The 14,859-nt window shown below is 35.6% G+C and overlaps 1 protein-coding gene across 1 annotated transcript in view; it reads left to right on the top strand.

Moving 5' to 3' along the window:
• Positions 1 to 13,702, top strand: part of LOC110289209 (vomeronasal type-2 receptor 116-like) — a 35,886-nt gene extending 22,184 nt beyond the window's left edge. Inside the window, exons 5-6 of the mRNA XM_085832674.1 lie at positions 1,444 to 1,567; positions 12,756 to 13,702. Of these exons, the coding sequence (XP_085688800.1) occupies positions 1,444 to 1,567; positions 12,756 to 13,702 (1,071 nt within the window). The remainder of the gene's footprint in view (positions 1 to 1,443; positions 1,568 to 12,755) is intronic.
• The last annotated feature ends 1,157 nt before the right edge of the window (positions 13,703 to 14,859 follow it).

The raw sequence follows: 14,859 nt of genomic DNA, 5'->3' as shown, positions 1-14,859 counted from the left end.
AAATTTATCTATATATTTCTTCCTACAAATATATGTTTATGTGCTTCCATAATAATTTTAATCCTCTCAAATTGACAGTCAACATTCACCATAATGGTGGAAGTTGAGATGCTCAACACATGTGTCAGAAAGTACAAAATTTATATTCCCCAGTACAGGGGAATGCCAGGGCCAAAAGTGGGAGTGGGTGGGTAGGGGAGTGGGGCGGAGGGTATGGGGGACTTTAGGGATAGCATTGGAAATGTAAATGAGGAAAATACTAATAAAAATATTAAAAAAAAGTATAAAATTAGTGTTAGGGTAGATGGACCCCATGGACTCCAATATTATGTTCCTAGTCACTAATGTCTCACAATTTTGTCCATAATTCAAGATTCCAAGTTTTTTAACACTGTGATAATTGACAGACCTAAATTTAAATACTTTTGCCTTCTCAAGGCCATTATCTTTTAACTTTATTAAATTCCTTTTAAAAAATTTTATTGGTTATTTTACATATTGACATTTCATACATTACCCCCTTTATGGTTTCTCATTTGCAAACTCCCTTTCATATCCTCCATCTTCAGCTTCCATTAAGGTGCTCATCCTACCCCCATATTCCTGCATCATCGTCCTAGCTGTCATTCCCCTTTGCTGGGAATCAACTGCCTTTCAGAGGACCAAGATAATCTACTCCCATTGAAGCCAGATATGGTCATATTCTCCTACATATACTGCTGGAGCCATGGATCTCTCCATGTGTATTCTTTGATTGGTGGTTAAGTCCCTGAGAGCTCTGAGGATTCTATTTCATTGATATTGTTGTTTTAACTAAGGGGTTGCAAACCTATTCAGCTCCTTCAGTTTTTAACTATCCCAGTGGAGTCCCTATACTCAGTCAGTCAGTTGACTGCAAGCATCCTCATCTGTATTGGTAAGGCACTGTCAGAGCCTCTCAGGAGACAGCTATCTAACTCCTGTCTGCAAGCATTTCTTGGCATGAGCAATGGTGTCTTCTTTGGTGATTGTATTTGGGATGTATCACCAGGTAGGGCAGTCTCTATATGACCTTTCTGTCAGTCTCTGCTCAACGCTTTGACCCTGTATTTTCTTTAGATAGGAACAAATTTTGGTCAATATTTTTGAGATGGCTTGGTTCCCCAATCCTTCAACCAGGGGCCTTGCCTAACCTATGGTTATGGACTCTAAATGTTCTCTCTCTGCTTTGTGGGGTATATCAACTAAGGTCATCCCCAGTGGATCCTGGGAGTCTCTTGCTTTCCAGGCATCTGGGAATCTGTTAGCTACCCCACTTACCCATCCCTTTTTACTACAAATAATATTTTAAATATGTCTAATTACTAATAAAATATTTGCTTTTCAGTGTATGATCTTCAAAAAATTATTTTTTCATTTTTCATAAAACCCTAAACATTAAATAACATTATTCATTTCTCTCAGATCCCACAGTCTGTGTGCAGTGAAAGCTGTGGGCCTGGATTCAGGAAAGTAACCATGGAGGGCAAGGCCATCTGTTGCTACAAGTGCACTCCTTGTGCAGACAATGAGATTTCTAATGACACGGGTAAATGCAGATTTTATGGTTAACATCCTATTTCACAATTTTATTCCACAATGTTCTAGCAAATGTAAAAGATCTGAGGGGAAGTGAGATATATATATATATATGAGACAGGATTTCTCTGTGTAGTCCTGGCTGTCCTGGAACTCACTATGTAAACCAGGCTGACCTCAAATTCAGAAATCTGCCTGCCTCTGCCTCCCAAGTGCTGGGATTAAAGGTGTGTGCCACCACTGCCCAGCTAAATAACTTTTAAAGATATTTAAATGTCATAATTCATCACCATCTCTTCAAAGAGCTAACCACAGACATTGCAAATCATTCCTGATTTATATATTTAATCTAGTGCCAATATTGTTATTGGAAGATGTAATATATTCCCCTGAACTTTTCAATGTTTTTCAATTTATTCTTCTTTTTAACACTTTTAATTAAGTATCACAGATTTTAAAAAAAATGTATTTCCAAGATTTTTAAGAACCTTAAAAGGCTCAGATAAGTTGCATCTTCATAGAGATAATTAACAGCTCATTTCTCATTTTTATTTGTTTGATAATTTCATCCAATGTATTTTCATCACATTCATCACTCACACTCTTCTCAGATTTATTTCCCCTTCCCTCATTCCCAAAATTTGTAACTAAACTATCTAATACAGTTCATGATACTAATGGATACTTACATGTGTGCAGTCACCTAATGTTTGTTAACCAACCATGTCCTGCAAACTGAAATATAAAATTATCTTTCCTGTAGCTATCAATTTTTAATACCTCATTTTCTGGAGATGGGGAATACTTAATGACTACCTACAATATCTATACTGAAACTTGTCTGGGTTAAGACAGCATGCATCTAAAACATTTTCTTCTGTGTTATGACTTTATGGGAACAATATCTCTGTGATCAAAAAACAGAATTATTTTGTGGTATTCTGTACACTGAAGGTTTTGGAAACTTTCTGGCTTCTCTTGGATAAGAATTTTACAGAACTTTTTATGTTGTTACTAGAATGATTAGGAACGAGTTGGGGTATTGGTCTTTTAGGGGAAGGCGCACACCTAGGGACTGGTTTTAGGTTTTAAAAGTCCATGTGACAACTGGGACTTTTTTTTTTTTTTTTTTTTTTTACTGCTGCTGCCTTCAAATCAAGATTTATCACTGGCTGCTTTTATGCTTTCTTCTATTATGTAAATGAAGGAATACTCTAAATCTATAGTACACACCACATTTAATGAATTAATTTATTTAGTTGCAATCTAATCATTGTTAACACTCTGTGGCAACCCTCCCACAGCTCATTAACTCATTCCTTCACCCCTATATTGGCTTTTCAGCTTCCCAAACTTCTGAAACTCTGAGGGATGTATCCTAGGTGTTCTGTGCTTTTTGGCTAATATTAATTACTAGTGAGAACATATGAGGTATGTCCTTTGGCGTCTAGCTTACCACACTCAGGATGATATTTTGTAGTTTCATACATTATCCTTTAAATCTCATTATGCTGTTGATCTTAATAACTGAGTAATATTCCATTGTGTAAATGTGCCACATATTCTGCATCCATTCTTCTGATATAGGACATGTATTGCTTCCAGCTTTTGGGCTCTTACAAATAAGGCCACTACAGACATAGATGAGCATGTGTCCCTTGATATGTTGAGCCAATTTTGGGGTATATATCCAAAGGCAGTATAGCTGGTTAGATCTATTTCCAATTTTCTGAGGAACACCCAGATTTATTTCAAGAGTGGTTATACCAGTTTGAAATTCTCTAGGTGGGACAGTCTCTGAATGGCCATTCTTTAGTCTCTGCTCCAAACTTTATCCCTGTATTTCCTTCCATGGATAGTTTGTTCCCCCTTGTAAGAAGGATTGAAGTATACACACATTGGTCTTCCTTCTTTTTGAGTTTTAAGTGTTTTGCAAATTGTATCTTGGTTATTCTGAGTTTCTGGGGTAACATTCACTTACCAGTGAATGAATACCATATATGTTCTTTTGTGATTTGGTTGCCTCATTCAGGGTTATATACTCCAGATCCATTCATTTGTCTAAGAATTTCATAAATTCAATTTTTGAATAGAAGTGTAATACTCCATTGTTTTATGTATCACATTTTCCATATCCATTCCTCTGTTGAGGGACATCTGTGTTCTTTTCAGCTTCTGGCTACTAAAAATAAGGCTACTAAGAATATAGTGGAGCATTTGTCCTTATTAAAAGCTGGAGCATCTTCTGTGTATATGCCTAGGAGTGGTATTTCTGGATCTACCAGTAGTACTATGTCCAGTTTTCTGAGACAGAGCCAAACTGCTTTCCAGTGTGGTTATAGGAGCTTAGAATCTCACCATCAATGATGGAGTCTTCCTCTTTCTCCACATCCTCGCCACCCTCTCTGTCACCTGAGTTTTTGATCTTTGCCATTCTGACTGGTGTGATGTCGCATCTCAGGATTGTTTTGATTTACATTTCCCTGATTATTAAGGATGTTGAATATTTTTTAGGTACCTCTCAAGCATTCAGTATTCCTAAGTTGAGAATTCTTTGTTAAGCTCTGTACCCCATTTTTAATATGGTTATTTGTTTTTCTGGAGTCCAAATTCTTGAATTCTTTATATATGTTGCATATTAGCCACCTATGGGATTAAAAATTGGTAAAGAGCTTTTCCCGGTCTGTTGGTTGCCATTTTGTCATATTGATAGTGTATTTTGCCTTACAGAATCTTTGCAATTTTATGAGGTTTCATTTGTAGATTATTGATTTTACAGAATAAGCAATTGGTGTTCTGTTCAGGAATATTCCCCTGTGCCCATATCTTTGAGGCTCTTCCCCACTTTCTCCTCTATATATTTCAGTATCCATGATTTTATGTAGAGTACCTTCATCCACTTAGACTTCAGCTTTGTACAAGGAGATAAGAATGGATCAATTCTTGTTCTACATGCTAACTGCCAGTTAATTCAATAACATTTGTTGAAAATACTGTCTTTTCCCCACTGACTGGTTTTACATCCTTTGTCAAAGATCAAGTGACCATAGGTGTGTGGATTCATTTCTGTGTCATCAATTCTATTCCATTGATCTACCTACCTGTCATTGTATCAATAAAATGCAGTTTGTATTGAAATTGTTCTGTAGTACAGCTTGAGGCCAGGGATGGCAATTTCACTGGAGATTCTTATATTGTTAGGAGTAGATTTTGCTAGGTTTTTTTGTTATTCCAGATGAATTTGCAAATTTCCCTTTCTAACTCTGTGAAGAATTGAGTTGGAATTTTGATGGGGATTGCATTGAATAATTACATTGCTTTTGGCAAGATAGTAATTTTTTACTATATTAATCCTGCCATTCCATGAGCATGGGAGATCTTTTCATTTTCTGAGATCTTCTTTGATTTCTTTCTTCAGAGACTCGAAGTTCTTATCATATAGATCTTGACTTCCTTATTTAGAGTCACACCAATGTATTTTATACTATTTGTGACTATTGTAAGTAGAGTTGTTTCCCTAATTTCTTTCTCAGCCTGTTTATCTTTTGTGTAGAGAAAGGCCACTGATTTTTTTTCCAGTTAATTTTATATCAAGCTACTTCACTGAAGTTGTTTATCAGGTTTAGGAGTTCTCTGGTAGAATTTTTGGTGTCACTAATACATATTCTATCATATCATCTGCAAAGAGTGATATATTGACTTCTATCTTTCCAATTTGTATCCCTTTGATCTCCTTTTGTTGTCTAATTGTTCTGTCTAGGACTTCAAGTACTTTATTGAATAGGTACGGAGAGAGTGGGCAGCCTTGTCTAGTCCCTGATTTTAGTGGAATTGCTTCATGTTTATCTACATTTGTTTTGATATTGGCTACTGGTTTGCTATATATTGCTTTTATTATGTTTAGGCATGGGCCTTGAGTTCCTGATCTTTTCAAAACCTTTATGATGAATGGGTGTCAGATTTTGTCAAATGCTTTATCGGCTTCTAATGAGATGATCATTCAGTTTTTGTGTTTGAGATTGTTTTATAGTAGACTACATCGATGGATTTCCATATATTGAACCATTCCTACAGTTCCAAAATTAATAGTGGAGATTTCCATTTTGTCCACATCCTTGCCAGCATGTATTCTCTCCTGAGTTATTGATCTCAGCCATTCTATTTGGTGTGAAGTAGAATCTCAGTGTCTTTTTGATTTGAATTTCACTGATCAATAAGGACTTTAGTTCTTAAGTGCCTTTTAGCCATTTGTTTTTTGTTGAGTTCTTTGATCCACTTGTTGTTGAGTATTCTGCAAGGTGATAATTATAGATCTATATTCATATTCCTAAATACAGACTGTTAATTAGACCAGCATCATTCATGGAATATGCTTGCTTGCTTGCTTGCTTGCTTCTTTTCTTTCTTCCTTTCGTTCTCTCTCTCCTTCTTTCTTTTTTATTATATGTTTTTGGCTTCTTTGCAAATATAAAGTGTCCATATGTTCATGGACTTATTTCTTGTCTTCACTTCCATTCCATTGAATGGCCTTTCTATATATGGACCAATACAACGTTTTGATTTGTTTAGTTTTGTTTTTCACTATTGTTCTGTAGTACAGCTTAAGTTCAGGGGTGGTAATTCGTTCAGTAGTTCTTTTTGTGTTAAGAATTGTTTTTTCTATGCTGGGTTTTTGTTTTTCTATATGAAATTGAGAATTTCTCTTTCAATGTTTGTGAAAAACTGTGTTGGATTCTTGATGGTAATTGCATTGAATCTGTTGATTGCTTTTGGTAGGATATCCATATTTACGATGTTAATCCTACCAATTTATGAGTATTGGAATTCTCTCTATCTTCTAACATCTTCTTCAACAGCTTTCTTGAAGGACTTGAAGTTATTGTCATATAGATCTTTCATTTACTCTTTAAGCATTACACCAAGATACTTTATACCAGTTCTGTGTAATGTGAAGGGTGTTGTTTTTTCTTTTCTTTTCTTTTTTTTTTTTTCATTCTTGTTATCATTTGGGTAGGGGAAGGCTACTAATTTATTTGAGTGAAATTAATATCCAGCTACTTTGCTTAAGTTGTGTTTTAGCTGTTGAAGCACTCTGGTAGATTTTTTGAGGTTGCTAATGTAAACTAACATATCACCCACAAATAGTGATACCTTGACTATTTCTTTTCCAATGTGTGTTCTTTTAATCTGCTATTGTTGTCTCATTGCTCTCTCTAGTAAGTAAAGTACTATGTTGAAAATATATTGAGAGAAAGGTCATACTTGTCTTGTCCTGTAATTTAGTAGGATTGTTTCAAGTATCTCTCCATTTAATTTGAGGTTGGCTGATTGTTTGGTGTATATTGTTTTTATTATATTTATATAAGGACCATGATATCCTGATCTCTCTGATACTTTTGATATGATGGGGTGTTGTATATTGTCAAATGCTATGTCAGCTTTTAATGAGATGCTTTACATTGAGTTTGTTTATATAGTGGATTACATTAATGGGCATTTGTAAATTGCCATATCACTACATTCCTGAAATTCTACAAAAGAATTTCTACAGCTGATATAACCACTCAAGATTGTGGCCGGATACAAAATTAACTCAAAGAAATCAGTATCCTCCTGTACGTAAGCAAGAACATGGCTGAGAAAAAAGTTATTATAAACAAATATAATATCTACTTCATGTATCTCTAACCAAGTAAGCAAAAAAATCTATATGATAATAAGCTCGGATCTCTGAAGAGAAAAATAGAGTAAGATATCAAAAGATGAAAACATCTCCTGTGCTTGTAGATCAATATACTTAACATAGTGCAAATGGCCTCCCAGCCAAAAGAAATGTTCAGTTTCAATGTAAACACCAAAATTCCAACAAAATACTTCACACATTTTGAAACAATAATTAGCAATTTCATATGGAGAATTCTGAGTCTTCTGAAGTGTCCAAACTCTCTTCTATCAATAATAATAAATTTTAATTTGTATAAAATTTCATACAAGGGAAATCTTTACATAACACACACATAAACACACACACACACAAATCAATATATAAATGAATTTTAATGTATCCTGTGTATGCATAAAAAGAGCCATTCACACATTAAGAACAAATCTGGCCAGTGTCTGTTAATTGATTATATTGTTCAACAGTATACAGCTCAAAGAAATGCTAAACACTCTAAGTTTGAAAATATTGTTCATAGAAATTTGAACACTAAGCTAATACAATTTTTTATATTTTAATATATCAATTTAATGTTATTAATGAAATAAAATAGGCACTCTGATTATCAATCATATTTTTAGAAATATAGAAATATTGTGTAATACACTGACATAGGGTTTTAATGCTGTGAACAAACAACATGAAAAAGGCAATGCATAAAAGCACAACATTTAATTTGTGCTGGATTAGCAGTTCACAGGTCCAGTAAATTATCATCAAGGTAGGAACATGGCTTTATCCAATCATGCATGATGCAGAAGGGCTGAGAAATCTATATCTTCTTCTGAGGGCTGCTAATAAAAGCCTGGATTCTTGGCATGTAAGACAAGGGTTTTAAAGCCCCTGCCCACAATGACAAACTTCCTTAAACAAAACACATCTACAAAGAGTGCCAGTCCCCAAGCCAAACATAATCAAGCTAGGACATTCCACTTGCTGCGTGCCATAGGTATGTTTAATCACTTGAATCTATAGCCGCAATAGTTAGACATAGCATTAAAAAAGTACATATTGTCCAACTTATAACATCCAAATATTTTATTACAGTTTCAACAATGTTAAATATCCAAGTTCAAATCTCTTCAGAGATTAAACTCTTCAATGTAAGCCTCAAAGGAAGACACGAGCTAGTTGGGCAAACTCCAAACTCTGGATTCCATGTCTGTAGTCAATGAGGTCTTCAGATCTCCATTACTTTTTCATCTTAGTTGACTGCAATACACTTCTTTCACCTGAGCTGATTCCAATCACTGCTAGCAGCTTCCTCAGCAGATATCCCATGGTTCTAGAATCTTGAACATTTTAGGGTTTTCAAGGCTATTTCAACATTATTGCTTCTTCTTCCAGTCTGTGGTATACACATGATATCCGAGGCTCCTTCAAAGTCTTGCATTATTTCTCCAACACTGTGCTCTAGCACACTAGGTTCTGGTTGACTACACTCAACTTACACTGTTTGTTTTGGTGATCAAACCATGCTATTCACATCTACAGTACACTAGGTTCTTGAACTGCAGCTAGGCTTCACCAGTAGCCTCTCATAGGAACTATTCATGGTGCTAAGTCTTACCATTTTTTGGCAAGAACCCTCTATTCCTTTGACATCAAGTTTAAATGAGGCTTCACTTTTACAATCTCATTTCATGGCTTCTCACAATATCAAGCATCAGGTACTTTAAATGACCCATTCATACTTTCATATCCAATAACACCTGGGTGCCTCTAACACCAAATTAAGGTGCAAATTGTGGTACAACATGGGGAATCTCTGGAACACAGCTTTTTTACTCTCAGAAAACACTTCCCAGACTATTTCACCTTTGTGATGCTGATGAATTTTTAATTATTGCTAATTTATAGCTCCATCTAACCAGAATAATTTGTTCTGGTAGTCTCCTTCTCTTTTTGACTTATAAGCCAGAGCCACATGGCCAATGCTTTCAAGTTCAGCTGCTTACTGGGGCGAGAATATCACTCCTCCTTATTCCAGTTCCAGCTTTTGTTTTACAACTCTGTAACTGCATAAGCTTGGCTGCCCTTGGACTTTCTCTGTAAATTGACCTTGAACTCAAGATCTGTATGGCTCTGAATCTAGAATGCTGAGATTTAATGTAATATATATATATATATATATATATATATATATATATATATATACTAAAAGCCATGGATTTAAAGTTATCTCTACTTGGAACTTGGTCTGTCACAGGCTGGCCTCAAACTCAAAGATCTGCTTAACTTTGTCTCCTGGGATAAAAGAAGTATACTATCATGCCTAGGTCTAAATTTTTTTTTAAAAAAAGTTTTATTAGGTATTTTGCTCATTTACATTTCCAGTGCTATCCCAAAAGTCCCCCATACCCTTCCTTCCACTACCCTACCCACTCAATCCCACTTCTTGGCCCTGGCGTTCCCCTGTACTGAGGCATATAAAGTTTGCATGGCCACTGGGCCTCTCTTTCCACTGATGGCCGGCTAGGCCATCTTTTGATACATATGCAGCTAGAGACACAAGCTCCAGGGGGTACTGGTTAGTTCATATTGTTGTTCCACCTATAGGGTTGCAGATCCCTTTAGCTCCTTGGATACTTTCTCTAGCTCCTCCATTGGGGGCCCTGTGATCCATCCAATAGCTGACTGTGAGCATCCACTTATGTGTTTGCCAGGCCCCTGCATAGTCTCACAAGAGATAGCTATATTAGGGTCCTTTCAGCAAAATCTTGCTAGTGTATGCAATGGTGTCTGCGTTTGGTGGCTGATTATGGGATGGATCCCCGGATATGGTAGTCTCTAGATGGTCCATCCTTTTGTGTCAGCTCCAAACTTTGTCTCTGTAACTCCCTCCATGGGTGTTTTGTTCTCAATTATAAGAAGGGGCAGTGTCCCCACTTTGGTCTTCGTTCTTCTTGAGTTTCATGTGCTTTGTATCTTGTATCTAGGGTATTCTAAGTTTCTGGGCTAATATCCACTTATCAGAGAGTTCATATCATGTGAGTTCTTTTGTGATTGGGTTACATCAATCAGGGTGATGCCCTCCAGGTCAATCCATTTGCCAAGGAATTTCATGAACTCATTCTTTTTAATAGCTCAGTATGCCTCCATTGTGTAAATATGCTACATTTTCTGTATCCATTCCTCTGTTGAGGGGCATCTGGGTTCTTTCCAGCTTCTGGCTATTATAAATAAAGCTGCTATGAACATATGGGAGCATGTGTCTTTCTTACTAGTTGGAACATCTTCTGGATATATGCCCAGGAGAGGTATTGTGGGATCCTCCCGTAGTACTATGTCCAATTTTCTGAGGAACCACCAGACTGATTTCCAGAGTGTTTGTACAAGCTTGCAATCCCACCAGCAATGGAGGAGTGTTCCTCTTTCTCCACATCCTCGCCAGCATCTGCTGTAACCTGAATTTTTGATCTTAGCCATTCTTACTGGTGTGAAATGGAATCTCAGGGCTGTTTTGATTTGTATTTCCCTGATGATCATGGACACTGTTTGCCATGATCCTGGTCAAAAGCCTATACATTCCAGCCCCAAGACGTTGTTCCCATGTTTGCCCCCCCCCCATTTCTGGATTGTAGTTCACTCCATATTAAAAATCCAAAGTATTCCCTTCTCAACTGAAAATATAAACAATAGTTTGGTTTGTTGAGATCTTGCTCAGAGATCTCTCCTCTATTTCCCCTTTTTCCCCTTGAAACTAGAATTCAGCTTTATTTCATTTCCTGGTGCCTCTTTATTTTTCTTAAAACATATGTTTTCTATTTTTTCTTTCTAAGATTGCTATGCTTGTTGAAAATGCACTTCATATGACTTAACCGAGATCAAAGTCTCTGCTCAGTTATATGGGACTTCCTTTGCTAATTCAGCTAATATAAACTTCTTTATCTTAGCCTGAGGTAAGCTCTTTAGACAAGGGCAAAAGGCATTCACACACTTCACCAAAATATTTCAAGACTAGTCTCATATAAAAATTCTTCTCCTCTGAAACCTCTAGAACCAGGCTTCCACAGTGAAAATCACCCTCAGCAACAAAGGATTCCATATTCCTACAAGGATGGCACAATAAGCCTAACTTAAAACATTCTACTGCTTTCCAAATACAAAATCTCAAAATCCAAATTCTTTCAACCAAATTCAAGGACAGGTTTATCACAGAAATAACACTCCAGGTACTAACTTATGTCTTTGTTAGGGTTTTACTGTTGTAAACAATCACTTTGACACCGTCAACTTTTATAAAGACATTTCATTGGGAATGATTTATAGGTTCTAAGGTTCAGTAAACCATCCTCAAGTCCAGAGAGTGACAGCATCCAGGTAGGCATGGCACAAGAATAGCTAAGTATATTCAGTTAATAACTTCTAGGAAAATTCTGGCTTCCAGGTATCTAGGATGAGGGCCTTAAAGCCCACTTCCACAATGACATAATCCTTTCAACAAGGCCACATTATAAAATAGTGCCACTCTTTGTTGCAGGCATATTCAAACTACCATATCAAGATAAAGTATTTTATAAATTTTGCTGCATCCATTTTATGTTAATCATAGTATTTATGAAAATATTAAAAAGTTCCATTTTTCAAAAATCCCTTACATTTTCTAAGAATATTCTATCTATTAAAATATATGCTTGCTATAAATATTATGAAAACATATTATTGGATGGTTTTGAGCATCATAAAATGTAATAGCATCTATTTCATAAACACCAGCAGAGAATGGATAGAATTTTAAAATACGAGGAATTTTATGGAGAAAAGTAAATTTAGGATTCACATAAAAGAAGGCACTAACTGAAAAATTTAGGAAAATATTCCCTCTAATCTAAAATACCCATAATCAAATTTAAGCAGATCTGTGAAGTATGAGTACTATCTGGATCATAGAAGATTTTTACAATGTAATTTAGTATTGTAGTTAGTTTCAAAAGAGTTACAGCGTTGTCACTAAAGGCAGAGAAATATTGTGTGTACAGAGAACAAAAGCATTTAAGTAATAAAATTTAAATGACAACCATGAATCTTATAAGGAATTTATTGGAAGTTGAAGGGTACCTGAAAAGATACAGTAGTGTTTTTTAAAAAGGTATAAATATTTTCCCACTGAAGCTATTCCCAGTTCTGCAGATACTGGCTCATCAGAATGGACTCAGTGGTTATTAAAATGTAATAGGTAAATGTAGGGAGCTCAAGGAATTGTGAGTAAAAACTGATGATAGATAAGGGAAGGTGTGTGATGGTAGTATTTAAATAAAGCCACATTAAATCCTATAGTATGTGAACATAAATATGGAAAGAATATGCAAGGAAGAAGGAGGAGTTTCTAAATCTAGATTTATACATTCCAGCATACTAATTACTTTGTCCATGAGAAAAAAAAAATACAGTCACTTTTGTGACAGTAACTGTAGTTTGAGATGTCTTCATAGTCTGAACTCCTGATCTCAAGAAAACGTATGTTTCTGACCAGATGTAGACCAGTATGTGAAGTGTCCAGAGAGTCATTATGCAAATAAAGAGAAGAGCAACTGCTTCCAAAAATCTGTGAGCTTTCTGGCCTATGAAGACCCCTTGGGGATGGCATTAGCAAGCATAGCTTTGTGTTTATCTGCACTTACTGCCTTTGTTATTGGCATCTTTGTGAAGCATAGAGACACTCCTATTGTCAAGGCAAATAATCTAGCTCTGAGTTATATTTTGCTCATCACACTCACCTTCTGTTTCTTATGTTCTTTGAACTTCATTGGTAAGCCAACCACAGCTTCTTGCATCCTCCAGCAGACCACATTTGCAGTTGCTTTCACTGTGGCTCTTGCTACTGTGTTGGCCAAAGCTATTACTGTGGTCCTTGCTTTTAAAGTCAGTTTTCCAGGGAGAATGATAAGGTGGCTAATGATGTCAAGGGGTCCAAACTACATCATTCCTATATGCACAGTGATCCAACTTTTTATTTGTGGAATATGGATGACAACTTCCCCACCATTCTTAGACCAAGATGCGCATACTGAATATGGACACATCATCATTTTGTGCAACAAGGGCTCAGATATTGCCTTCCATTCAGTCCTGGGATACCTCTGCTTCTTGGCCCTTGGGAGTTATGCCATGGCCTTCTTATCCAGAAATTTGCCAGATACATTCAATGAATCCAAATTTCTGTCATTCAGTATGCTGGTGTTCTTCTGTGTCTGGGTCACCTTTCTTCCTGTCTACCACAGCACTAAAGGGAAGGCCATGGTGGCTATGGAAGTTTTCTCTATCTTGGCTACTAGCACAGCACTCCTTGCCTTCATATTTGGTCCCAAGTGTTACATTATCTTGTTGAGACCAGACAAGAATTCATTTAATCATATCAGGAAGGAAACACCCTCTAGAAGAAAGACCCTTTTTAAAAATATAGTTCAACAAAGAATTTAGCTTTTGTTTTAACAACTTCATAAATGGCATCATTCATATATCATTCTAAAATATGTTATACAGCTTCTCTGAGTCTAAGACCTGATGGCTCCATTCCTGGATCATGTCAAATCTTTGTATCCTTTCTCAATAGAAACTCTTCTTTTTGTTTATTGTTTTAATTTTATTAAACTTTATGAGAATTCTTTCATCTTCCTAAAATATCAAAACATTTAGTTTACAAAATCGATTGGAATGTAATTTCTTAATGTCTATTATTTAATCATTCTAACAATTCAATTTTCATATTATTTTTGATTACATTTATAACATTTAATTTTCAATATACCTTATTCGAAAATGAGCAACAAAGTAAAGGATATACAGGGGCTTAACCTAGGCCTCCTGCACATATGTAGCAGTTGTACACCTGGGTGTTCATGTCTGTAGGAACAACTGGTACAAAACCTTTTGTGTATAAGTGGGAAATGTTCTTCTTGTTGGGCTCCCTTATCTGGCCTTATAGAGACTTGAAGTGCTGTGATAGGAGTATACCCATGGGGCCTAAACCTTCACTCAGGGAAGTGGAGGGTCAGAGTGAGAGGCATTGTGGAAGAGAGTAACTGAGAGGGGGGAAGTGAGCACTATCTAAACTGAGTAATTAAAAATTGAAACACCAAAGTTATTTGATGATTTTCCTCATTTGTTTTAAACCACATCTTCATTTATATGACTTTATATGCATAATATAATATTTATAATAAAGGGAACTTTATATTTACCTGTCCAAAAAACATGTGAAACAAATCAACCTATTCTCTAATTAAAAAAAAAAAAAAGAAAAGAAAAATATTTGTGTCACAAAAAGCTAAGAGTCAAAATAAACTACAAAACAGTTAATTGTTTTTTATGGGGTTTGATCTGATAATGTCACATGAAGTCATATACCCTTGATGTGCTCCAAGATCCATGCTTGTATTAAAAAATGCTCACTAATACATTATGTATTTAAAAGAAATTAAGAAACTATTTACTTCTACTATCATATCAGCTTATAGTAAAAGATTATGCAAACATAAAAAATTGAAACATGATAAAAAAAAGACTGATAAAATGATACAAACAAACAAAAAAAGGAACCAATCTCAACGTACAGAGTTTCATATGACTAAATTAAA

This window comes from Mus caroli, unplaced genomic scaffold, assembly GCF_978045245.1.
Source record: "Mus caroli unplaced genomic scaffold, Mus_caroli_1 scaffold_18, whole genome shotgun sequence".
Lineage (NCBI taxonomy): Eukaryota > Metazoa > Chordata > Mammalia > Rodentia > Muridae > Mus > Mus caroli.
The sequence above is the reverse complement of the archived record's forward strand: the minus strand, read 5'-3'. Positions and strand labels throughout refer to the sequence as shown.